A 27,314-nucleotide genomic window follows, 5' to 3' on the forward strand; every position below is an offset into this window, starting at 1 on the left:
TCTTGAACTCCTGACCTCAGGTGATCTGCCTGCCTCAGCCTCCCAAAATGCTGGGATAAGAGGCATGAGCCACCGTTCCCAGCCCTTTAAAACTGTATCTTAATATAGTGTAGTTACCATGAAGCTATTGCTGGGTTTGGATGGAAGTGGCTTCAGGCAGTGGCTCACAGAACAGCAGCAGTGACATCACCTACGAGTTTGTTAGAAATAGGAAATGCAAATTCGTAGATCCTACCCCCAAACTCCTGAAAGCAGGATCTCTCTGGATGGGGTCCAGGAACTTAAAGAAACTCTCCTTGTGCGAGATGGGACAAGCTAATATCTGAGCTATTGCTAAAGTTTGAGAGGCACTGAACTAAAATGAAGCAAACCAGCCGAGCTCGGTGGCTCACACCTGTAATCCCAGCACTTTGGGAGGCCCAGGCAGGTGGATCACCTGAGGTCAGGAGTTTAAGAGCGGCCTGGCTAACATGGTGGAACCTCGTCTCTAATAAAAACATAAAAATTAGGCCAGGCCCGGTGGCTCACGCCTGTAATCCCAGCACTTTAGGAGGCCGAGGCAGGCGGATCACCAGGTCAGGAGATCGAGACCATCCTGGCTAACAGGGTGAAACCCCGTCTCTACTAAAAATACAAAAAATTAGCCGGCCGTGGTGGCAGGCGCCGGTAGTCCCAGCTACTTGGGAGGCTGAGGCAGGAGAATGGCGTGAACCCGGGAGGCGGAGCTTACGGTGAGCTGAGATCGTGCCACTGCTCTCCAGCCTGGGTGACAGAGCGAGACTCCGTCTCAAAAAAAAAAAAAAAAAGAAAGAAAGAAAAATTTCAGCCGGGTGTGGTGGCTCAAGCCTGTAATCCCAGCCCTTTGGGAGGCCCAGGCAGGTGGATCACTTGAGGTCAGGGGTTCCATGGCTAACATGGCAAAACACCATCTCTACTAAAAATACAAAAATTAGCCAGGCGTGGTGGCACCTGCGTGTAATCCTAGCTACTCAGGAGGCTGAGGGGAGAGAATCACTTGAACCCAGGAGACAGAGTCTGCGGTGAGCCGAGATCCCGCCACTGCACTCCAATCTGGGCTGCAGACCGAGACTCTGTTTAAAAAAAAAAAACTTTAGGCTGGGCGGAGTGGCTCACGCCTGTAGTCCCAGCACTTTGCGAGTGTGAGAAATGGGAAAGTTCTTTTTTGAAGATTATAAAAAGTCACAATTTCTTACTATAAGATTGCTACCCACTATGTGTGTGTGTGTGTGTGTTTTCCAAATCAGCTGTCCTAGCTTGCTCCGCATGCCTGGACAGAACTAGACAAGCCCCAGCCTATAGTGCATGCCATTCCTTATTTGGAGATGCTTCCCTAAAGATCCCTGGGCAACTTCCTTTTCTTTCTTTGTTCTGTTCCCCTTACCCAATTAAAAAAGTTTTAAACTAATAGCCAATCAGGTAAAGTGTAAAATGTGAGGTCCTATTCAGCCAATGGAAAATGGACACAGCAGTAGGGTAGATGAGTCAGATTATAAATAACTCTGTCTCCTTTGTTCTGTGTGTTCTCCTGGCTGGACAGCTTTTGAGTAGCACCCTTTCTGCAGAAAGTAAAGCTTGCCTTGCTGAAAGATCATTTGTTCCTGCGTTGTTGTTGTTTTTTTTGTTTGTTTGTTTGTTTTTGGGGTTTTTTTTGCGACACCAAAAACTTCATTCCCAACAGGGATGCTGCGATGGGTGGATCTCTTGAGGTCAGGAGTTCGAGACCAGCCTGGCCAACATGGTGAAACCCCAGGCTCTATCAAAAAATGCAAAAATTACTCCGGTGTGGTGGCACGTGTCCATAGTCCCAGCTACTCGGGAGGCTGAGAAGGGAGGATCTCTTGAACCCAGAGGCGGAGGTTGCAGTGAGCAGAAATAGCACCATTGCACTCCAGCCTGGGTGTGATACTGACTCCTTCACACAAAAAAATACGCAAACAAACCAGCCAAATTAAATTTAAAGGATTTGTTTGTTTGTTTGTTTTTTCGAGATGAAGTCTCACTGTCGCCCAGACTGGAGTGCCATGGCGCGATCTCGGCTCACTGCAAGTTCCACCTCCCGGGTTCACACCATTCTCCTGCCTCAGCCTCCCGAGTATCTGGGACTACAGGCTGGGACTACCACCAAGCCGGACTAATTTTTTGTATGTTTAGTAGAGATGAGGTTTCACCATGTTGGCCAGGATGCTCTCGATCTCCTGACCTCTTGATCCGCCTGCCTCGGCCTCCCAAAGTGTTGGGATTACAGGTGTGAGCCACTGCGCCCGGCCTTTTTTTGTTTTTGTTTTGTTTTGAGACGCTCTGTCACCTAGGCTGGAGAGCAATGGCGCGATCTCGGCTCACTGTGACCTCAGCTTCCCGGGTTCAAGCAATTCTCTGCCTCAGCCTCCCGAGTAGCTAGGATTACAGGCATGCACCGCTACGCCTGGCTAATTTTTGTTTTTAGTACAGATGGGGTTTCACCAATTTGGCCAGGCTGGTCTCAAACTCCTGACCTCAGGTGATTCGCCCGCCTTGGCCTTCCAAAGTGTTGGGATTACAGGCGTAAGCCACCGCACCCGCCCTGCCTTTAGGAATATTTTTTGAGTGCCTCCCTTTTTTTTTTTTTTTTTTTTTGAGATGGAGTCTCGCTCTGTTGCCCAGGCTGGAGTGCAGTGGTGTGATCTCTGCTCACTGCAAGCTCCGCCTCCCGTGTTCACGCCATTCTCCTGCCTCAGCCTCCCGAGTAGCTGGGACTACAGACGCCCGCCACCACGCCTGGCTAATTTTTTTTTTTTTTTTTTTTTTTTTTGTATTTTTAGTAGAGACGGGTTTCACTGTGTTAGCCAGGATGGTCTCGATCTCTTAACCTCGTGATCCGCCCGCCTCGGCCTCCCAAAGTGCTGGGATTACAGGTGTGAGCCACCGCGCCCGGACAAGTGCCTCCCTTTTCGAGTTGTTTTTCTTCGGTTTCCTTTTCCCCAAGAGAAGAATAAAAGGATTTTTGTAAACTGTTATTTTCATTACTGCTTCGAGACGGAGTCTTTGGTCTGTCGCCCAGGCTGGAGTGCAATGGCACGATCTCGGCTCACTGCAAACCTCACTGCAACCTCGGCTCACTGCAACCTCCCAGGTTCAAGCGATTCTCCTGTCTCAGCTTTCCGAGTAGCTGGAATTACAGGCACAGCGCCACCAGGCCCGGCTAATTTTTGTATTTTTAGTAGAGACGGGGTTTTGCCATGTTGGCCAGGGTGGTCTCAAACTCCTGACCTCAAGTGATCCGCCTGCGTTGGCCTCCGAACGTGCTGGGATTACAGGCGTGAGCCACCGCGCCCGGCGTTTTGTAAACTGTTAAGTCCATCTTTTCCGAGGAAAAGTGACTAATTTTTTTTTTTTTTTTTTTTTGAGACGGAGTCTCGCTCTGTCGCCCGGGCTGGAGTGCAGTGGCACCATCTCGGCTCACTGCAAGCTCCGCCTCCCGGGTTCACGCCATTCTCCTGCCTCAGCCTCCCGAGTAGCTGGGACTACAGGCACTGGCCGCCACCTCGCCTGGCTAGTTTTTTGTATTTTTAGTAGAGACGGGGTTTCGCCGTGTTAGCCAGGATGGTCTTGATCCCCTGACCTCGTGATCCGCCCGTCTCGGCCTCCCAAAGTGCTGGGATTACAGGCTTGAGCCACCGCGCCCGGCCCAAAGTGACTAATTTTTAAGGGATAAAGCAGTGAAAGTAGGCTGAGGTCATGGGGCACGAAGGGAAGAAAAGGTTGGGAGCAAAAAGAACTCTGGTGGCAGACAGTAGTGGGCAGGACCAGCAGAGATCCAAGAGAAGCCATGACCTGAGAGATCGATCTGGCCTCCGGGAGTGGAGACAGAGATACCGCCTGGGTGGGAGCGGGAACGTACTTGATTCTGACAGGCTGAGAAAGGAGAATGTCCCCGTAAAGGAGCTAGGCCTGAAATAAGGGGTGTGGCCGTGGCTGGATGGAGGAGTGAGGAGCAGAAGCGCGGCCAAGACTAGCAGCAAAAGAGGGTGGGCCCAGCACCGCCCGGGGCGTGGCCCCAGGACCCGGCTGGGCGAGTCAGAGGCTCGGGAAGGGGCGTGGATCGCCGGAGGCGGTTCCCGGGTTGCGGTGAGGGAAGTGGGTCGGGAGGAGAGATGGGCGGTGAAGAGGCCCGGCTCTGCCGGGGAGGCGGGCGGATCCGTGGCGGTGTTCAGAAGGGGCCGGAAGGGGGTGGCCGCTGGTCGGGCCCCGCCCTGGGGCCGCCTCCCCGCGGGTTCCGTTGGCTGTGGAGGCAGCTGACGCTTGTGGCGGCGGTGGCTCGGGGTGGGCGTAAGATGGCGACAGCAGCGCAGGGACCCCTAAGCTTGCTGTGGGGCTGGCTGTGGAGCGAGCGCTTCTGGCTACCCCAGAACGTGACCTGGGCTGATCTGGAGGGGCCGGCCGACGGCTACGGCTACCCGCGCGGCCGGCACATCCTCTCGGTGTTCCCGCTGGCGGCGGGCATCTTCTTCGTGAGGCTGCTCTTCGAAAGGTGAGAGCCCGCGAGCGAGCGGCTCGAGGGGCCGGGCGAGGGCAGGGGCGCCCCGCTGTGGGAAGGACCGAGGGCCGGAAGCAGAACTGCAGGGAAAGCCCGGAAGCAGGGGCTAGGGGAGCTTGGGCCGCGGCGGGTGATGCTAGGCGAGTGGGCGAGGTGGTAGCGGAGCCTGGGTGGAGAAGGAGTTTGGGGCGTGGGCAAGAGAAAGAGTGGGGGTCTAGGGGAATGCTGGGTCCCTTCAATGTTAGATCCGGAGTTGGCTTGGCGGGGGCGGTCATATAGGCCTCCTCCCAACCTCCAAGGGTCTTACAGATGAGGAAACAGGTTCAGTGTGAACTCTGGCAGAGGCCCCCAAGAGAGGGATAGGAAGGGCCCAGGAGAACCACAGCTAGTTGTGACCATGGAAGCCGAGGAGTCAACCCAAGGGCCAGACGTTCCAAGGGAAAGGAATGGATTCATCAGAATTTTAAGATTCGTTAGGACGCTTGAGTTTCTGAGAACTGAGGGGAACAGGATTAGTTTGGCCCTAAGAGTTGGTTTGGTATGTCAACTCATGCACGTTTGTTGGTAGGAGGGTAGAAATCTGGTGGGGATAGGGTGTGGTGGAGCCCGAGGCTTCCAAAGTATGGAAAGATGTCAGATTAGTTGCAGAACAGGCCTTGGGGCCTGAAATGGAAGGAGGAGTGTTCGAAGGGATAGAGAGCCATAGGGCTTATCAGAGGACAGCTATATTGAGCCAGCTTCTTTTTTTTTTGAGACGGAGTTTCGTTCTTGTTGCCCAGGCTGGAGTACAATGGCACGATCTCGGCTCAACGCAACCTCCGCCTCCCCAGTTCAAGCGATTCTCCTTCCTCAGCCTCCCGAGTAGCTGGGATTACAGGCGCGCACCACCACGCCCTGCTAATTTTTGTATTTTTAGTAGAGAAGGGGTTTCGCCATGTTGGCCCGGCTGGTCTCTAACTCCTGACCTCAAGTGATCCGCCCGCCTCTGCCTCCCAAAGTGCTGGGATTACAGGCGTGAGCCACCGCACCCGGCCTTGAGCCAGCTTCTAAATGAGTTTAGCAGAATTGCAATATACTTTGTTCAACCATGTGATTTCACCTTTAAGTGAATGGATCATATCTGTTTGTCCAAGATATTCACTGAGGCTTTGGTGTGTGATATTATAATGTGAATTTATAGCTGTGGGTGATTTTGATCAAGTCTACTTAGACTCCAAGAAAGGAGACGTGTTTTTGCCATAGGCCTCAGGTAATGAGGGTGTTTCTTGGACAGCTGTTCGTTTTGCCTTTATCCAAGCATAAATGATTGTAATGCAGGAATGCCCTTTCTGGGATGGGACTATGCTGCAGGTGAAACAATCTGTTAATTTCTGAAAGATAGCATCTGTTTGGGATTGCTTCTTCGATTTGCCTACTATTTTTGACTCAAATCTTTCAAAATATTGTGTTCTATTTAGCTAGTCACTCGTCCATTTATTCGTAGTATTTGTGTGTCATCATCAAAATGCTCTGCCAGACGTTCAAGTGCAAAAATAAAAGATGCTTAAGTGAAGCAAATGAAACCCAAAGATCTAAATGGCTTTCCTTGGCCCTTGAGGCCGAGTCTCGCTCTGTGGACCAGGCTGGAGTGCAGTGGTGTGATCTCGGCTCACTGCAAGCTCCGCCTCCCGGGTTCATGCCATTCTCCTGTCTGAGCCTCCCGAGTAGCTGAGACTACAGGCATCCGCCACCACGCCTGGCTAATTTTTTGTATTTTTAGTAGAGACGGGGTTTCACGGTATAGGCCAGGATGGTCTCGATCTCCTGACCTCACGATCCGCCCACCTCAGCCTCCCAAGGTGCTGGGATTACAAGCGTGAGCCACCGCACGCGGCCTTGTTCTGTTAAGTATAATCATTGTATTTAGTCATCCTGGAATCTGGAGTGGAGGCACAAACTGCTTGTCTCTCTTTGGAATAAACTAGATCCAGGTACTCTCTTCCATAGTCTCTGTATAGGAGGGCCAAAAAAAAAAAGGAGGAAGGCAATGTAATGACTCCAAAGGAATATACACAAGTCAGGACAAAAATTTTTTTTTAAAGGTGATTTTCATAGAAAAAGATCTCTGCTTTTCATATAAATATGTGCCAGTATGGAAATTTCCCCATGTTAGTGGTAAGAGGAAATAGCTTGTTGCTTATAAACACCCATTTTATATAAATGTACGTATCTCTTCAGATTCCAAAGTGTTCCCTCAGATGGCTGAAGACATATATACCCTGGCAGAGCTGCTGGAAGGGATCCTTTACCTGTGGGAATTCTATCTGAGTGTTTCTATGGTGCTCCAGTGTCAGGGGAGTACAGGTGGATGGGAATACTGAACTGAAAGCATTCTAGTATGATAACTCTTGGCCAGTAAGGACGGGCACCTTGTTTGTCTCATGTTTGCTCTTAGGAAAATTTAACCCTAGAAGCACTCTCGCTATTTTGGTTTTTTAAGACCCATTACCTCAGTATAGAATTCACTGCTGAATTGCCAGTTCCTCTTTTACTGTTCTGGTCTTTCATAAAGAAAATAGAGTCACTCCACTCTTTTGTTGTTGTTTTTGAGACAGCGTCTCAGTCTCACCCAGGCTGGACTGCAGTGGCATGAAGCTGACTCCAACCTCGACCTCCTTGGCTCAAGCAATCCTCCCACCTCAGCCTCCCAAGTAGCCGAGACCATAGGTGCGCACCACTATGCCCAACTAATTAAAAAAAAAATTGGTGGGGCGGGGCATGGTGGCTCACACCTTTAATCCCAGCACTTTGGGAGGCCGAGGCGGGGAGATCACTTGAGGCCAGGAGTTCGAGACCAGCCTGGCCAACATGGTGAAACCCCATCTCTACTAAAAATACAAAAATTCGTATTTTGGGGCATAGTGGTACATACCTGTAATCCCAGCTACTCAGGAGGCTGAGGCATGAGAATTGCTTGAGCTGGAGAGGCAGAGGTTGCAGTTTGCCAAGATCGCACCATTGCACTCCAGCCTGAGCAACAGAGGAAAACTCTGTCTCAAAAAAAAAAAAAAATTGTAGAGGTTGGGCACGGTGGTTCATGCCTGTAGTCCCAGCACTTTGGGAGGCCGAGGCAGGCAGATCGCTTGAGGTCAGGAGTTTGAGACTAGCCTGGTCAACAACATGAAATCTCATCTCTACTAAAAATACAAAAATAGGCCAGCATAGTGGCAGGTGCCTGTAATCCCAGCTACTTGGGAGGCTGAGGCAGGAGAATGGCTTGAACCTGGAAGGTGGAGGTTGCAGTGAGCTGAGATCGTGCCATTGGACTCTAGCGTGGGCAACAGAGCAACACTCCATCTCAAAAATAAATATTGGGGCCTAGCATGGTGGCTTACACCTGTAATCCCAACACTTGGGGAGGCCAAGGTGAGAGAATTGCTTGAGACCAGGAGTTTGAAATCAGCCTGGGCAACATAGCGAGACCCTGGTTCTACAAAAAATAAAAATGTTAGCCAGATGTGGTGGCATGCATCTGTAGTCCCAGCTACTCAGGAGGCTGAGGCAGGAAGATGGCTTGAGCCCAGGAGTTCAAAGCTGCAATGAGCTATGGTAGCGCCAGTGCACTCCAGTCTGGGCAAAGGAGTGAGACCCTGTCTCTTAAAGAAAGAGAGGCCAGGCGCAGTAGCTCATGCCTATAATCCCAGCACTTTGGGAGGCTGACTCAGGTCAGGAGTTGGAGACCAACCTGGCTAACATGGTGAAACACTGTCTCTACTAAAAATACAAAAATTAGCTGGGTGTGATGGCGTGTGCCTATAATCCCAGCTACTCAGGAGACTGAGGCAGGAGAATCTCTTGAACCTAGGAGGTGGAGGTTGCAGTGAGCCGAGATCATGCCACTGCACTCCAGCTTAGGCAATAGAGCGAGACTCTGTCACAAAAAAAAAAAAAAAAAGAGAGAGAGAGAGAAATAAAGAGGTATATTGGGACAATTAGTCATCTTTCCCACATTTTCTCTTTTTTTTTTTCAGAGCCCAAAATCCTTGCATGCCTTTTCTCATTCTAAAATCCTACCTATTTAGTTTGTAGAAGCGATTTATGTAGTAATCACAGACTGTTAGAAGCTAGAACTCCGACCTCCTTTTACAGACAGTTACTAAGGCTTAGAAACATCCTTCAGCTTTTCAGAGGTTGCAATATACAACTGGTCTTTTTCCCCAGCCCAGTGCTCTTTCACTGTTTGATAGGGCCATCCATCTTTTCCTATTCCTTAAACCCCCTTTCAAGTGTTAAGATTTAACTTCTTGTTCTAGTATTCTAGTATTTGAAGAACAAATTAATTTCCTGTTACACACTTCATATACATTTTTTTTTTTTAAAGAACAAATCAGCCAGGCACGGTGGCTCATGCCTGTAATCCCAGTACTTTGGGAGGCCAAGGCGGGTGGATTACCTGAGGTCAGGAGCTCAAGACTGGCCTGGCCAACATGGTAAAACCCTGTTTTACTACAAATACAAGAAATTAGCCTGGTGTGGTGGCATGCGCCTGAAGTCCTAGCTACTCAGGAGGCTGAGGCAGGAGAATCGCTTGAACCCAGGAGGTAGAGGTTACAGTGAGCTGAGATCATGCCACTGCACTCCAGCTTGGGCAACAAAGTGAGACTCTGTCTCAAAAAAAAAAAAAAGGAACAAATCTGTACTCATCCTGTTCTTATTTAATATTATCCTTTTGACTTGAACTTTGCTTTTTTTTTTTTTCTTTTTTCTTTTTTTGAGACGGAGTCTCACTCTGTTGCCCAGGCTGGAACACAGTGGCTTGATGTCAGCTCACTGCAGCCTCTGCCTCCCAGGTTCAAGCAGTCCTCATGCCTCAGCCTCTCGAGTAGCTGGGAATACAGGCGCACACCACCACGCCCAGCTAATTTTCCTATTTTTAGTAGAGACAGGGTTTTACCATGTTGGCCAGGCCGGTCTTAAACTCCTAGCCTCAAGTGATCCACCTGCTCAGCCTCCCAAAGTGCTGGGATTACAGGCGTGAGCCACTGCATCTGGCCAACTTTGCTTTTTTTTGTTTGTTTGTTTCATGTCATTACTGCATATTTAAATGAGTCTTACACTATGTGCCTAGATAAATAGTCTCTATTTGTGTTTCGAGAATCTCCCAAAGAGTAAATATAAAGGGTGCAATTTGCTTTTACTTTCTCTCCCTTCTCATCAACCACGCTGAGCATTTATTAAATATTTTTTAAGTTTCCATATTCCCTATAGAGAACTGTAGCCTCACCTGATGGGGATGATTTGGAAAGCCATCTGACCATAAGTTAAGTATATCTAGCTAACTATTTTGTTAAAGAACTGCAGAAAGGTGATTATTACCCTCCAAAGCACAGAGGCTTGCCTTTGTGGGCCTCTGTTGACTGGTTGCATTGCAGTGGACTGTACTCTTGCACAGTGCCTCAGTGTAGCAAGTGAGTATTTATAGAATGATTGAGAAGAGTCTACTCTTATCTACTCAGATGCCCTGAGGAGTAACCCAGAATCTAGATCTTCAATCTGAAATAGATATCTGGCTTAAGAGAGGAGAAATTATAATTTCTTTGTTTCTGTTGTTAAATTTCACCATACTATGCTCGCATGTTGTGCACTGTTCTATAGCTTCTCTTTCTCCCCTCTCCTCTTACACACACTCAGGCTACCCACTGTTACCTACCAAAAGAGAGATAAGAAAGTCTTCCACTTGTTGCTTCTTTGAATATTGTGTGCTGATTTAGGGAAAGAGTAGTCCAAGGTGTGGTCCAAGTTCAGGTAGCCTGTTGGATCTGACTTAAACTGAATCTTAAAGATAAAATTGTTTGAAACTTAGTATTTAGTCCCTTGCGCACTTTTCCCTAGGATCAAGTAGGAGTTTGAGACAGTATTGATACCATCAGATCTATATAGGTTCATTTATTTTAAATACAGTATTATAATATGTTTTATATTGCTAGAAGAAAACAGTTTTGTGAATTATACAGGAGATAGCTGAGAGCTTTCACCGCTGCTTATTCATTATTCCAATCCCCTCTTCTCTCACTACTTCAAGGCAACCTCACTGGAGTGTCTAAAGAGTCTTCTCAATGCCATTCTCTCTCAGTGGGGATTGAATAGACTCATTTGCTGGCCTGTCATGAAACTGACAACAAGAGTAGTGATTCATTTTCTTGCACATGTTTCCATTTATTTCCTTTTTTCTTTTTCTTTGTTTTTTTCTTTTCTTTTCTTTTTTTTGAGACAGAGTCTCGCTCTGTCGCCCAGGCTGGAGTGCAGTGGCACAATCTCAGCTTACTGCAACCTCCGCCTCCTGGGTTCAAGTGATTCTCCTGCCTCCGCCTCCCACGGAGCTGGGACTACAGGCACCTACCACCACACCCAGCTAATTTTTGTATTTTTAGTAGAGATGGGGTTTTGCCATGTTGGCCAGACTGGTCTCGAACTCCTGACCTCAGGTGATCCACCCACCTCAGCCTCCCAAAGTGCTGGGATTACAGGTTTGAGCCAACACACCTGGTCTCAATTTTTAATTGATTACATATTGACAGTACTTTTGACGTATCAAGTTAAAACACATTATCAACATTAATTTCACTTTTTAAAAAATGTGGATATTAGAAAATTTTAAATTACAGGCTGGGCACAGTGGCTAATGCCTGTAATCCCAGCACTTTGGGAGGCTGAGGCGGGCAGATGACTTGAGGTCAGGAGTTCAAGACCAGCCTGACCAACATGGCGAAACCCCATCACTAAAAATACAAAAATTAGCTGGGTGTGGTGGTAGGCGCCTGTAATCCCAGCTACTCAGGGGGCTGAGGCAGGAGAATCGCTTGAACCTGTGAGATGGAGGTTGCAGTGAGCCGAGATCGTACCATTGCACTCCAGCCTGGGCAACAGAGCGAGACCCTGTCTCAAAAAAGAAAAGAAAATTTTAAATTACACATGTGACTCACATTATATTTCTTTTGGACAGTGGTGATGATGGTAATTCAGACAATATTAATAATAATTGAGAAAATAATTTTAATGTAAATTCACATGTGATATACTTTTTAGGATTAAAAGATGATGCAGAGGTATTGGATGTTCCTTTAAACAATGAATCTAAGAAATTTTAGTGAAAGTAAGATTTTTAAATGTAAATTATTTCCTGAAATATTCAAATGAATGGTTATATTCTATTTTGAGTAAATTTTTTTTTTTGAGACGGAATCTCGTTTTGTCGCCCAGGCTGGAGGGCAGTGGCGCGGCTCACTGCAAGCTCCGCCTCCCAGGTTCACACCATTCTCCTGCCTCAGCCTCCTGAGTAGCTGGGACTACAGGCATCCACCACCGCACCCGGCTAATTTTTTGTATTTTTAGTAGAGACGGGGTTTCACTGTGTTAGCCAGGATGGTCTCGATCTCCTGACCTCGTGATCCGTCCGCCTTGGCCTCCCAAAGTGCTGGGATTACAGGCGTGAGCCACTGGGCCGGGTGGCTTGAGTAATCTTTGACAGTTGCTTCTAGCCAAGCATTGCTCTATATTTTTGCCTTTTTACATATATCTTCTCAGTGTTAATGATCTATAAGCAAGTTTGTCAAGTAGGTAAATGTTCATGCAGAACTGCACAGCTCTGATAAGGCATTGAGAATAATCACACTCTTACTATATCTCTTCTGTAAAATACAAGTTTTCTTATAAAGATATTCCTTGTAAGTTTTCAGTTTTTGGGTATTGTCAGCATTAGTAAACAGTCTCAATTACAGGCATAAAATGTCTCAAACTAAATCAGATTGTCATGGTTGTGTTTAGGGAAATCTCCAGTTATAGACTGAAATCGGTTAACTTGGATCTGATTCCCCAGAAATCAGTGATCTCCTACACTTGATAAGCACCGAGCTGGTAGGCTATCTGATGACCCAGGAGGGTAAGGCTGAGTTTTAATTTCATCCTTACGAGTGGCACTTTTCCATGAAACACTTTGCCTCTTAGTTGAGAATTAAGTTTTCACCCATTTGTTCATCTGTTCATTCTTCAACATCTATTTATTGAAAGCTTAGGATATGTCATATCAAACTATATGTCATGGTTTTAGAAGCTGGACAAGATAAATGTAAAAATAAATAAGCCAAGGATGAAAAAGTGAATAAACCATGATTTCTACCCTTGGAGAGAGCAAGAAAATCAGTGGTTATCACTTGTGTGTGTTTGTGTTTCTATTTTAAGCAAATGCATTAAGTTGTGTAATTATCCATTGAAAAAAGATAAATATGTTTAATGAAAGGAACAAATGAGTTTATCCTACCACTTTGGCCTGAATTCACTTCAGTGTCCTCTCAGTAGAATTCTTCTAGTACATTAGAATGATTAGATTTACAAAAAAGATACAATCTACATGTGTTCCCTGAGAAAAACATCTATTACAGATTTTTTTTTTTTTTGTCATGGTCTTGCTCTATCACCCAGGCTGGAATGCAGTGGCACGATCTGGTATCACTGCAACTTCCACCTCCTGGGCTCAAGCCATCTTGCCACCTCAGCCTCCCAAGAAGCTGGGACTACACGCATGTGCCACTGTGCCCGGCTAATTTTCGTATTTTTTGTAGGGAGGGGGTTTTGCCATGTTTACCAGTCTGGTCTTGAACTCCTGAACTCAAGTGATGCTTCCACCTCGGCCTTCCAAACTGCTGGAATTACTGGCGTGAATCACCCTGCCTGGCCTACAGTAGATTCTTTTTTTTTTTTTTTTTTGAGGCAGAGTCTCGCTCTGTCGCCCAGGCTGGAGTGCAGTGGCCGGATCTCGGCTCACTGCAAGCTCCGCCTCCCGGGTTTACGCCATTCTCCTGTCTCAGCCTCCCGAGTAGCTGGGACTACAGGCGCCCGCCACCTCGTCTGGCTAGTTTTTTGTATTTTTCAGTAGAGACGGGGTTTCATCATGTTAGCCAGGATGGTCTCCATCTCCTGACCTCGTGATCCGCCCGTCTTGGCCTCCCAAAGTGCTGGGATTACAGGCTTGAGCCACCGCGCCTGGCCTACAGTAGGTTCTTTTGCTTCTGTCTAGACAGGGTCAATTATTGTTTCAGGTTTGATCATTTTTTTGGACAAGTTCTTTTTTCCTCATCTAATATTCTCTTGACTTTAGTGAAGTCAAGGAGCTAGGTAAAGTGAATAATGTCAGAAACATTTGTCAGGTCACAGCTGGAATTTGAAGAGAACCATTTCAGAGATCTTGAATGAACTGCCCTATTTTTGGGGGATGACCTTGAGATTGGGCTCTGTGTATGGACTTGTCTCCCCCATGAAACTGTAGGTATCTAATGCAGTACTTTGTACATTCATATTAGCTATTCAGTAAGTGTTTATTGAATGAATGACTCTGAAACCTACTTCTGCTTGAGATGTTGTGACTCTAGTAGAGTAATTCCTTTTTTTTTTTTTTAATTTTCCTTCCTAAGAGGTGGAATCTTGCTTTATTACTGTATCAGTCAGGGTCCTCTAGAGGGACAGAATTAATAGGATAGATATATAAAGGGAAGTTTATCAAGTATTAACTCATACTATCACAAGGTCCCACAACAGGCCTCTGCAAGCTGAGGAGCAAGGAAAGCTAGTCGGAGTTCCAAAACTGAAGAACTTGGAGTCCGATGTTTGAGGGAAGGAAGGGTCCAGCAGGAGAGAAAGATGTAGGCTGGGAGGCTAGGCCAGTCTAGTCTTTTCACGTTTTTCTGCCTGCTTGCCATGCTGGCAGCTGATTAGATGGTGCCTACCCAGATTAAGAGTGGCTGTGCCTTTCCCAGCCCACTGACTCAAATGTTAGTCTCCTTTGGCAGCACCCTCACAGACATGCGCAGGATCGCTGCTTTGCATTCTTCAATCCAATTAAGTTGACGCTCAGTATTAACCGTCACAATTACCCAGGTTGGAATGCAGTGGCCATTCACAGGCCTGATGTCACTACAGCCTTGACCTCTTGGCCTCAATCAGTCCACCCACCTCAGCTTCCATGGTAGCTGGAACTACAGGCCCAGCTACATAACTTCCTTCTTGACTCCTGAGATCCCTATGCTATATAGCAGTGGGTTCTCACATCTTTTGCTCTCAGGACTCTTTTATATTTTAAAAAATTATTGAAGACCCCAAATATTTTTTGTTTATATGGGTTATATCTATCAATATTTTCTCTATTAAAAACTAATACTGATAAATTTTTAAAATATGTATTAAACCTCACTCTGTCACCCAGGCTGGAATGCAATGGCATTCAATGGCAATGCAATAGCCTCCACCTCCTGGCTCAAACAATCCTCCCACCTCAGCCTCCCCAGTCACTGGGACCAGAGGTGCATGCCACCACACCTGGCTACTAATTGTTTTATATATATATATATATAGTTTTTTTGTTGTTTTGTTTTTTGAGACTGAGTGTTGCTCTGTCACCCAGGCTGGAGTGCAGTGGTGCGATCTCAGCTCACTGCAACCTCTGCCTCCCAGGTTTAAGCAGTTCTCCTACCTCAGCCTCCTGGGTAGCTGGGACTGCAGGCGTGCCACCACACCCAGCTAATTTTTGTATTTTAGTAGAGACGAGTTTCACCATATTCCTCAGGCTGGTCTGAAACTCCTGACCGCAGGTGATCCACTCGCCTTGGCCTCCCAGAGTGCTGGGGATTACAGGCGTGAGCCACCACGCCCGGCCACTAATTGTTATATTTTTTGTAGAGACAAGATTTTACCATGTTGCCCAGGCTGGGCCAATTTTGTTTTTATTTGATTTTTTTATTATTATTATTTTTGAGGTGGAGTCTCGCTCTGTCGCCCAGGCTGGAGTACAGTGGCACACGATCTCAGCTCAGTGCAAGCTCCACCTCCCGGGTTCATGCCATTCTCCTTCCTCAGCCTCCCGAGTAGCTGGGACTACAGGCACCTGCCACCACTTCCGGCTAATTTCTTTGGATTTTTAGTAGAGACGGGGTTTCACTGTGTTAGCCAGGATGGTCTCGATCTCCTGACCTCATGAGTCACAGCGCCCGGCAATTTTTTTTTTTTAATGGCCCTCAAAGGAAACCAAAGATCACTTGAGCACAGACCATGAAAGAAATGCTGGGTTTGGCGGTATAGGTATCTTGAAAAGTGCAGTACCTTGTACACAGGGAATCCTATTCTTTTAAGAATTTACTCAGAAGAATGTATTGTAACTTTTTGTTCTCAGGGATTGTTTTTCACTTTTAAAAATTACTGAGGACTCCAAGGAGCTTTTGTTTATGTGGGTTACATATACCCATCAACTTTACCATATTTTTTTTTTTTTTTTTTTTTTAGGCGGAGTCTCACTCTGTCGCCCAGGCTGGAGTGCAGTGGCCAGATCTCAGCTCACTGCAAGCTCCGCCTCCTGGGTTTACGCCATTCTCCTGCCTCAGCCTCCCGGGAAGCTGGGACTACAGGCGCCCGCCACCTCGCCCGGCTAGTTTTTTTTTTTGTATTTTTAGTAGAGACGGGGTTTCACCGTGTTAGCCAGGATGGTCTCGATCTCCTGACCTCGTGATCCACCCGTCTCGGCCTCCCAAAGGGCTGGGATTACAGGCTTGAGCCACCGCGCCCGGCCTACCATATTTTAAATTAAAGTTTAGAAATTTAAGAAATGCTGACTGGGCACAATGGCTCACGCCTATAATCCCAGCACTTTGGGAGGCCTAGGTGGGTGGATCACCTGAGGTCAGGAGTTCAAGACTAGCCTGGCCAACACGGTGAAACCCCGTCTCTACTAAAAATACAAAAATTAGCCAGGCATGGTGGTGCATGCCTATAGTCCCAGCTACTTGGGCGGCTGAGGCAGGAGAATCACTTGAACCTGGGAGCGGAGGTTGCAGTGAGCCAAGATAGCGCCACTACATTCCAGCCTGGGTGACAGAGCGAAACTCTGTCTCAAAAAGAAATTTAAGAAATGCTTATTAGTTCATTAAAAATAACAATAGGCCAGGTGCAGTGTTTCACACCTGTAATCCCAGCACGTAGGAGACAGAGACAGGAGAATAGCTTGAGCTCAGGAGCTCAAGACCTGTGTGGGTAACATAGCAAGACCTCGTTCTCCACAAAAAGCGAGAAAATAGACAAAATTATTAATACATCGATTTACACGTTAACATAAATAAGCTTTTTGAAAAATATTATTTTCCAAAAGAAAAAATAGAAGAACAGCGTTGATTTTACATTTTTGCAAATCTCTTTAATATCTGGCTTAATAGAAGACAGCTGGATTATCCTAGCAGCTTCTGCATTCAATCTCTCGTAATATATTGTTTTGATTGAAGTATGAAGAAAAGATGGCTTCATACAGCTTTGTCATTGAAAAGCAGGAAGTATGTTAATAGCCCTTTCAAATAATTTGATGTTTATCTTTGATACTACACCAAAACACAAGTAGCAGTTGTTGTTGTTGTTGTTGTTTTTTTTTTTGAGACAGAGTCTTGCTCTGTCGCCAGGCTGGAGTGTAGTGGTGTGATCTCACTGCAACCACCAACTCCCTGGTTCAAGCGATTCTCCTGCCTCAGCCTCCCGAGTAGCTGGGATTACTGGCATGCGCCACTGCACCCAGCTAATTTTTGCATTTTTAGTAGAGACAGCGTTTCACCGTGTTGGCCAGGATGGTCTCAATCTCCTGACCTTGTGATCCGCCCACCTCGGCCTCCCAAAGTGCTGGGATTACAGGCGTGAGCCACCCACCCAACCACAAGTAGCAGTTTCTTAAACGTTGATTGCTAAGTAGAATCTGAAGCCATATTAATGAGCTTTCCATTTTATTATGTTAGAATCCATTGTTCTATGTTAATTGTGTTTTGTTGTTGTTGTTTTGAGGTGGTGTTTTGCTCTTGTCACCCAGGCTGGAGTGCAATGGCGCAGTCACAGCTCACTGCAACCTCCGCCTCCTGAGTGCAAGCGATTCTCCTGCCTCAGCCTCCCAAGTAGCTGGGATTACGGGTGTGTGCCATCATGACCAGTTAATTTTGTATTTTTAGTAGAGATGGGGTTTCACCATATTGGCCAGACTGGTCTCAAACTCCTGACCTCAGGTGATCCGCGCGCCTCAGCCTCCCAAAGTGCTGGGATTACAGGCGTGAGCCACTATGCCTGGCCTATATTACATTTTGAATGGACATCATGTATCCATCATTTGGAAAATACTGGTTCATTCAGTTATACAAATGTCCCACATGTCAATATGATATTATACAATATTTAAAAATCACACCTGTAATCCCAGCACTTTGGGAGACTGAGGCAAGTGGATCACAAGGTCAAGAGATCATGACCATCCCGGCCAACATGGTGAAACCCTATCTCTATTTTAGTAGAAAAGTACAAAAATTTAGTACAAAAATTAGCTGGACGTGGTGGTGCGCGCCTCTAGTCCCAGCTACTCAGGAGGCTGAGGCGGGAGAATCGCTTGAACCCAGGAGGCAGAGATTGCAATAAGCCAAGATCGTGCATGCCACTGCACTCCAGCCTGGCAACAGAGTGAGATTCTGACTCAGGGAAAAAAAAAAAAAAAAATCCTATTAGTTTATCTCATTATAACCAATCTCATCAGAAAAGTCTTAAGTATTGAGTTGTCAGGCTGAAAGGCAGATAAAAGTTTTCTAAACATTCTAAGTTTAACTTGAAAGCTTGAATTTTATCATTGGCAACAGTGCTTTTCTTGAAATGACGGGCTCACATAATTTATTATAATTATTTCTAGTATTATTATTATTATTTTGAGACAAAGTCTTGCTCCGTCGCCAAGGCTGGAGTGCAGTGGCAGGATCTCAGCTCACTACAACCTCCGCCTCCTGGGTTCAAGCAGTTCTCCTGCCTCGGCCTCCTGAGTAGCTGGGATTACAGGCGCCTGCCACCACACCCAGCTAATATTTATATTTTTAGTAGAGACAGGGTTTCACTATGTTGGCCAGGCTGGTCTCGAATTCCTGACCTCAGGTGATCTGCCCGCCTCTGCCTCCCAAAGTGCTGGGATTACAGGCGTAAGCCACTGCATCCGGCGTCATTTATTTTTGAGAAAGTGTTTGCTAAATACTCAAGAGCTGAATGACATTAGTTTGTCAGTCCTTTCAGGTAAAAATGGTATTCTATGGAAAAAGTGACTTAGTTTATTCTGCTCGCAATAGTCACACAAATGGTTTTCCTTGAGAGCCATATACTTTGGTATGCATCAGAAGTGCTTTTTGGGTACATCTATTTTATCACAGAATAAGTGGAGACTGGGTTTCAACATGTTGGCCAGGGTGGTCTCAAACTCCTGACCTCAAGTGATCCGCTTGCCTCAGCCTTCTAAAGGGCTGGGATTACAGGCATAAGCCACCGTGCCCAATCACAGAATACTTTTAAAAAACATATTCAAGGGTCAAGATTTAATAAAAGTAATAATTTGTAGTGCTTCATCAGGGACATTCTTAAGCAAAACTGGCATATTTTAAAAATTGAGAAGACATAGCTCTACAGTATAGTAACTACTAGTATGGTTTGGTGTCACTACCTTGATTTGGTATAAAGTACCATAACGTTTTACCTACCATGGATTTGCACAATCACTGCAAATGTCAACACAGTGAAAAAGGCAAATAATAATATTGTTATGAAAATAGTTTAGTTTGTAGAGCCCCTGAGAGTGCCTCAGGAACCCTCAGGGGTCTGCAGACCATACTTGAGACCCTCTACCGTAATTGATGAGGTTACTGAGGGTGAATGTGTAGAGTACAAAAAGAACCTCTAAGTGAACCCTGAGGAAACACTATGTTGTAGGAAAAGGCAGAGGAAAAATAAACTGCAAAGGAGATAGAGGAATGACAGCCATACGTTATTTGATAGTATTAATAGTTGGTATAGGCCACGCACAGTGGCTAACACCTGTAATCCCAACACTTTGGGAAGCCGAGGCAGGTGAATCACTTGAGGCCAGGAGTTCGGGACCAGCCTGGTCCTGAACAGGTACTAAAAATACCTGTAATCCCGGCTACTTGGGAGGCTGAGGCAAAATTGAACCCAGGAGGTGGAGGTTGCAGTGAGCCAAGATCACGCCATTGCACTCCAGCCCAGGTGACAGAGGGATGCTCCATCTCAAAGTGGGTGTTTAGTAAGTGTTTACTTTGTCCTAGGCATTGTTCTAAGTGCTAGGCATTGAATCCTCATTAGTAAGTTTATGAGGTATGCAGGCACTACTGTTATCCTCATTTTACAGATGAGAGAACTGAAGCACAGAGTAACTTGTCCAAGGTGACTCAACTAGCAGTGCTTACCAGGCAGTCTAGTTCCACTGCCAGAGAGGTAGAGGGAGAAGATTAGGAAGAGTATGGCAGTAAGGAAGAGAAAAGGGCATTTCAAGAAGAAGGTTAGTCATTAATGATTTGGTTGGTGCAAAAGTAATTGTGGTTTTTGCCATTAAAAGTAATGGCAATTACTTTTGCACCAACCTAATAAAATGCTGCTGAAAGGTCAAGTAAGATAGAGGACTGAAAAGCATCCATTTGTTTTCACAATAAGGAGATCATTGACAACTTTGGCAAGAACAGCTTCAATGGAGTGTAGGGACAGAAGCCAGAGGGGAGAGGAAGGTGAGTTGAGGAATGTGTGGGAGTTTAGTTGTGAGGTCGGGGAAGGCCAGAGGGTGCTAGGGACCGGCAGGGCTGTTTTAAGATGTGAAAAACTTGAGCATGTTTAAGATCTGATGAGAAGAAACAAGTTGAGAGTGAGGCTGAAGATAATAGAAAAAAGGAGGGATAAGTAGAATGCAATTTCTGATCAGTAAAGAGTACAGGGAGATTGGTTTTAGATGTGATTAGTTTAGATTGAGTGATTCTGATAACAAAGTTGAGGGCATTCCCTTTCCTAAATGCTTGAGGGTCTTGGCTATTTCTGCTTCTTTCCTCCTGTGTCTTTAACTGCTTTAACTCACTGCTATCGTTTAGAGTCTTTACTTTACTGGAATTTCTTTGGTAAAGGTTACTACAGATCTCCAAATTGCCAAATCTAGTAGATACTGAAGTCCTAGTCTTGGTCTCTCCCTTATTTGATACAACTCCACCTCTGACCTTCCTGTCCCCTAAATTCACCTTTTATGCTGATGTTGTTCAGGGTTCTGACCTCAGTTCTCTTTTAAGTTTATATTCCTTTGGTATGTAATCACAGTCACCCCCACAAATTTAGCTACCACTTATATTCTTATTCATTTGTATTCATATATTCTCTTCTTTCTCTCTCTCTCTATATCATACCCAAGCCCCTTTTCCAAGTGTATTTGCATCCGAGACAGTTCCATTTTAATGTCCCATGGGTACTTGAGATTCAGCAAAAACAAAACTCAACTCATCTTTAACTCCCAAACTTTATTTTATTTCATTATTTTATGTTTTGGAGATAGCATCTCACTCTGTCACCCAGGCTGGAGTGTAGTGGCACAATCAGGGCTCACTGCAGCCTCTACCTCCTGGGCTCAAGCAGTCCTCCTGCCTCAGCCTCCCTAGTAGCTGGGATCATGGGCACATGCCACCACACCCAGCTAATTTTAAAAAATTTTTTGTAGAGATAGGGTCTCACCATGTTGCCCAGACTGGTCTTAAACTCCTGTTCTTTTTATATATCTACTTTGGCACTTTATATTTTTCTAGAAATTGATCTAAGCTGGTGTTTCTCAATCTGGTCATATTGCTGCACACATACAAAATAACATTTGTGGCTGAGTGTACTGCTCGCGCCTGTAATCCCAGCACTTTGGGAGTCGGAGGCAGGTGGATCACTTGAGGTCAGGAGTTCAAGACCAGCCCGGTCAATGTAGTGAAACCCCGTCTCTACTAAAAATACAAAAATTAGCTGGGCATGGTGGTGCATGCCTGTAGTCCCAGCTACTACTTGGGAAGCTGAGGCACAAGAATCACTTGAACCCGGGAGGCGGACGTTGCAGTGAGCCCGGATCACACCACCACACTTCATTTCAGCCTAGGCATCAGAATGAGACTCTGTCTCTAAATAAATATACAAAAAACATTTGCATTATACAGTAAGGTATATGAGGCCAGAGACTACAGACTAAAGGTTTCTGGCTACCCGAAGGCCCCACGGATCACCCTGAAAGCTAAGATCAGTATCTCAGCATAAGTATAGCCCATTTGTGTTACTTGCCACCATAAAGTAGTCGAGAAGCTTAATCTAGACTTTGGTTTTATTTGTGTATAATTCATATTCATCAGTGGTGTAATGAATCACAAAAGTAGCATTGTTAGTATATAGATCCTGTCTTTGATAGGAAAAAGCGAAAGCAATAGGTAATTTCATCCTAATTAACCTAGGCTTAGGTCAACTGCTGCCATGTATCTGGAGAGCAGGAAAAGGGCAGAGTGAAATGATCTCTACAAAGTAGGACAAATCTAATACTGTCAGGATGGGTCACTGGATTCGTGTTCGTGGAGTTACAGGTGGAAAGTAGTAGCTTATTTTTATAGACCACTAAATGCCTGCTTAACTAAAATCTGCCAGGAAGGGAAAAATCTTGTCTGACAAATTGTTTTAAAACGTGGATCGATCCTGGAGAACACAGAAAGCCACACTAAAAGTATGATTTCTCAGTATCATCGAGCACAGCAGTTTTCAAACTATGATCTCAGGACTCCTTTACAATCTTAAAAAATTTTCAAGGATCCCAAAGAGTTTTTGTTTATGTGGATAGTACCTATCAATGTCTACTGTTTTAGAAAAAAAAAAATAGGGAAAATGTACATGTTTTCTGTATTTATACATGTATAAAATGTATATATATATTTTTGTTTGTTTGTTTGTTTGTTTGTTTGTTTTTGAGACAGAGCCTTGCTCAGTCGCCCAGGCTGGAGTGCAGTGGCGTGATCTCGGCTCACTGCAAGCTCCGCTTCCCGGGTTCCCGCCATTCTCCTGCCTCAGCCTCCCAAGTAGCTGGGACTGCAGGCGCCCGCCGCCACGCCCGGCTAATTTTTTGTATTTTTAGTAGTGACGGGGTTTCACCGTGTTAGCCAGGATGGTCTCGATCTCTCGACCTTGTGATCTGCCCGCCTCGGCCTCCCAAAGTGCTGGCATTACAGGCGTGAGCCACCGCGCCCAGCCTTTTTTTTTTTTTTCTTAGATGGAGTCTCGTTCTGTCACCCAAACTGGAGTGCAGTAGCGCAATCTCGGCTCACTGCAACCTCCGCTTCCTAGGTTCAAGCAATTCTCCTGCCTTAGCCTCCCAAGTAGTTGGCTAATTTTTTGTTGTTGTATTTTTAGTAGAAGATGGCATTTTGCCATGTTGGCCAGGCTGGTTTTGAACTCCTGACCTCAAGTGATCTGCCTGCCTCAGCCTCCCAAAGTGCTTGTATTACAGGTCTGAGCCACCACGCCCAGCCTATTTATTTATTTATTTATCTATTATCGAGACAGAGTCTGCTGTGTTGCCCAGACTGGAGTGCAGTGGCAAGATCTCAGCCCACTGCAAACTCCGCCTCCTGGGTTCAAGAGATCCTCTCACCTCAGCCTGCCGAGTAGCTGGGACTACAGGCATGTGCCGCCATGCCTGGCTAATTTTTATATTTTTTGGTAGAGATGGGGTTTCACCATGTTGGCCAGCCTGGTCTTGAACTCCTGAGCTCAAGCAGTCTGCCCACCTCAGACTCCCAAAGTGCTGGGATTACAGGCATGAGCCACCGGGTCCAGCCTCTTTATTTTTGAGACAGGATCTGGCTCTGTCACACAGGCTGAAGTGCAGTGGCGCAATGACAGCCCACTGCGCGACTTCCGAGGGTCAAGCGATCCTCCCACCTCAACCTCCCAAGTTGCTGGGACCACAGGCATGAGCTACCACACCTGTCTAACTTTTGTGTTTTGGGCAGAGACAGAGTTTCACTACGTTTCCCAGGCTGGTCTCGAACTCCTGGGCTCAAGTGATCCATCTGTCTCAGCCTCCCAAAGTGCTAGGATAACAGGCATTAGCCACCGTGCCCAGCCCATATTTATTAATTCATTTAAAAATAGCAATGGCCTGGGAAACATGGTGAAACCCTGTCTCTACAAAAAAAATTTTTTTTAATTAGCTGGGCATGGCCAACACCTGTAGTCCCAGCTACTTGAGAGGCTGAGGTGGGAGGATCACTTGAGCTGAGGAGGTCAAGGCTGCAGTGAGCAGTGATCACACCACTGCACTCCAGCCTGGGTGACAGAGTGAGACCCTGTCTCAATATAAATAAATAACAATGAACTCATTACATTTTATGAAAAATAACTGTTTTCCAAAACAAAAAACTGAGAAGAGTAGCATTTTAACATTTTTGAAAATATCTGGCAGTTGTAGTCTCATGTCAGCGTCTGCATTCAGTCTGTTGTTATATGTCATGTAACTTGTGGAAAGTTCCACTGTACTCTCATGAGAGAGAAAGGATTTTTATGAAATTATAGAATTATTATGAAGATAGTTTTGACCTTGTAGACCTACTGAAAGGGTCTCTGGATTCCCCAGGGGTCTGTAAACCACACTTTGAGAAGTGCTGATGTAGCAGAAAGGATAAATGCCAGGCTCTGGAAATTGACCAGCCTAGGTATCTTTTTTTTTTTTTTGGAGATGGAGTCTCGCTCTGTCGCCCAGGTCAGAGTGCAATGGTGCAATCTCAGCTCATTGTAATTTCCACCTTCTGGGTAAAAGCAATTCTCCTGCCTCAGCCTCCTGAGTAGCTGGGGTTACAGGCGCCCACCACCACGCCCGGCTTTTTGTATTTTTAGTCGAGATGAGGTTTCACCATGTTGGATAGGCTGGTCTCGAACTCCTGACCTTGTGATCCACCCGCCTCAGCCTCCTAAAGTGCTGGGATTACAGGCATGAGCCACCGCGCCCAGCCTAGATACCTATTTTATAAGTTATACCAAATGCCAGCCTTTTGTATGATGTAGAATTAGTAATTTCTCAAAAGCTATTAATTTCAAATAATTTCACTTTCTTCAGTAATGTAATTCATTAACTGTGTAACTAAATCTATATATTTAATTTTTATCACAAATTAGAAAAGAGTCTTTTCCAATCACGTCTGGAAAATATCATAATAAAGCTTCATTCTGTGGCACAAAATAAACACTCAACAAGTATTTGTCAAATATTCTTAGGCTCCATATAGCTGGAACTGACTGGATATGAGTAGCTTTATGCTTTTCACCGAACTCTGAACTAATGAGGGCAGGATGTGAGCTAATGACAATGCTAGATTATTAAGTCCACACCATGATCCAGATAATAGTAATTTTAAAATTGGCTTCACCCAGGTGAGCAGAATATAGACTTGTTATATTAAAGAGGATTTCTTGCTTCTCACTTTCTGCTGGAGGTACGGGAGTACCCAGACTGAAATATGTTTCTAGTGAAATAATAATCGCTACTCTTTAATGAATGTTTACTAAATGTCAGGTATTGGTATAGGCATACATTGTATCATTTTATCTTTAACCCTGTGAGGTAGATATTATCTCCATTCTATGGATATGTAACAATCACAAGGTCTTTAAGCTGGTAAAATCTGTCTAACTGCAAGTCCTGAATTTTAATCACCTGACTGCTTCCGGATTAAAGAAGCCTGGGTTGGGGGTAAGAGTAGGAATTGGAAAGGCTGTTTTCTGCCTTTGGATTTTCATGCAATTATGTTGATAGGAAAAGGAGGAGGAGACAGGGTTGTTTAGATGATTTTTATCTCTAATATGGTATCAACTCAACAACAAAGAATGACTGCCTCATTTACTCTTCTGAATGCTGATTAATCCTGGGTCGGAATTGAGCTCCAATAGAACAAGAGTGGGTTTCACTAAAACCTATTGCTTGTCAGTTACTGAGCAACTGCTGAGCACAGTACGTTGGTAAATATGAAAGCAGTCTATTTGTGTTTAGAAGGAGTTTAAACATGAGTTAGGGATTAAAATATTATTGGTATACAGAATAGTATACCAGTAAATGTAAATTAATGTATCCACTAGCATTGGCCTTTGAATGGAACTATTTTTTTTACCACCTGTGTAAAAGAGAATGTGTTACAGATGTGGCTAACTTTATGCTCTGAATAAATATTACCCTATGGCTCAGGAACTTTGGTGATAAGGTAAAAAGTTTTCATAGAGGGAGAAAAGTTTCTTATTTCTCAATCCCTCCTTTAGAGACAATATATTCTAGATTCAAATGCAGCTCAAGAAAATAGATCAATGGCACTCCATTTTACACCTCCCAGTCATATTTTCATTATGGGACTCCTTAAGATGCTAAGGGCTAAAACTGGTTTTGACTTATCCTGAAAGTGGCAATATAGAGCTTTTCCTAGTGCTGATATTCATAGAAATCTCTGGTTGTGGGGGAGAGTAAGATCCTTCTTGAAGAACCAAGGAATAGTTCCTCAATTTTCAAAGATTCAAAAGTTAGAAATTAATTATAATCAATCAATGATAACATCATAGAATCTTAGATACAGAAAAAGAAATCTTAGAAATCATCTCATAACCTCTTTTTATTTTTTATTTTTTATTTTTTATTTTTGAGACGGATTCTCGCACCGTCGCCTGGGCTGCAGTGCAGTGGCGCGATCTCGGCTCACTGCAACCTCCACCTCCAGGGTTCAAACAATTCTCCTGCCTCAGCCTCCAAAGTAGCTGGGACTACAGGCGCCTGCCACCAAGCCCAGCTAATTTTTTTTTTATTTTTAGTAGAGACAGGGTTTCACTATGTTGTTGGCCAGGCTGGTCTCAAACTCCTGACCTTGTGATCCTCCTGCCTTGGCCTCCCAAAGTGCTGGGATTACAGGCGTGAGCCACCACGCCCGGCTTTTTAATTCTTTTTAAAAATTTAAATCCATGGGACTCTGCTTGATATAACCTCTTCTTTTAGATGATGAAACCAAGACCCAAGAGATAAGTGATTTTACCAAGTTTATATGCCTTATTAGTAGATCTGAGACTAGGATAGAGTGCTAATAGGTAATTTCCTTCTCCCCTTTCCTAGCTTCCTGATTTCTTTCTTCTTGACTCCTGAAAGATCGAAGTATTTCCATAACCTCTTGGTTAGGCAGGAAGGTATCCAAGACCCAGGATATCTATATGCAGGAAGAGCTTAGTCTCAGTTCTACTTTTCCCTCCAATTAAGATCTTGGTCTTTTGATGTAAGGAAAACTGCCGTTTATTAATCACCTCCTTTGTGCCAGTGTCTTTCATATACATTATCTCATTGTACACTTACAAGATTCTTCTGAAGTAGATTAGTGGTTCTCACATTCTAATGGACATGTGAATCACCTGGGAATCTTGTTAAAGCGCAGGTTCTGATTTTGCAAGTCTGAGATGGGCTCAAGATTATGCATTTCTAAAAAGCTTCCAGCCAGCACAGTGGCTCACACCTGTTATCCCAGCATTTTGGGAGGCTGAGGCTGGTGAATGTTGTCACCATAAAGAAGTGATAAATGTTGAAAGTGATGGATATGGTAACTACCCCAGTTTCATCATTATCCTATGTATACATGCATTGAAACATCACATTATACCCCATAAATATGTACAATTATTATGTGTCAATTATAAATAAAAATTATTTTAAAAGAATTGGCCCTTGGGTTTTCTCCATTACAGGTTTATTGCCAAACCCTGTGCACTCCATATTGGCATCGAGGACAGTGGTCCTTATCAGGCCCAACCCAATGCCATCCTTGAAAAGGTGTTTGTATCTATCACCAAGGTAAGTGGGCAAAGAAACAGAGAGGAAAATTCACACAAGGCGTTGCTCCATGGGGCA

The 27,314-nt window shown here is 45.1% G+C and overlaps 1 protein-coding gene across 4 annotated transcripts in view; it reads left to right on the plus strand.

Annotated features, from left to right (window-relative positions):
• The first annotated feature begins 4,084 nt into the window (after nucleotides 1-4,084).
• Nucleotides 4,085-27,314, plus strand: part of LOC105492850 (ceramide synthase 5) — a 37,496-nt gene continuing 14,266 nt past the window's right edge. Inside the window, exons 1-2 of one of the 4 annotated variants that reach the window (XM_011760123.3) lie at nucleotides 4,085-4,528; nucleotides 27,152-27,257. In XM_011760123.3, the coding sequence (XP_011758425.2) occupies nucleotides 4,152-4,528; nucleotides 27,152-27,257 (483 nt within the window). In that variant the 5' untranslated portion in view covers nucleotides 4,085-4,151. The remainder of the gene's footprint in view (nucleotides 4,529-27,151; nucleotides 27,258-27,314) is intronic. The other 3 variants (XM_011760125.3, XM_011760124.3, XM_011760122.3) reach the window with 3 other exon arrangements.

The sequence above is a fragment of the Macaca nemestrina genome, chromosome 10, assembly GCF_043159975.1.
Source record: "Macaca nemestrina isolate mMacNem1 chromosome 10, mMacNem.hap1, whole genome shotgun sequence".
Lineage (NCBI taxonomy): Eukaryota > Metazoa > Chordata > Mammalia > Primates > Cercopithecidae > Macaca > Macaca nemestrina.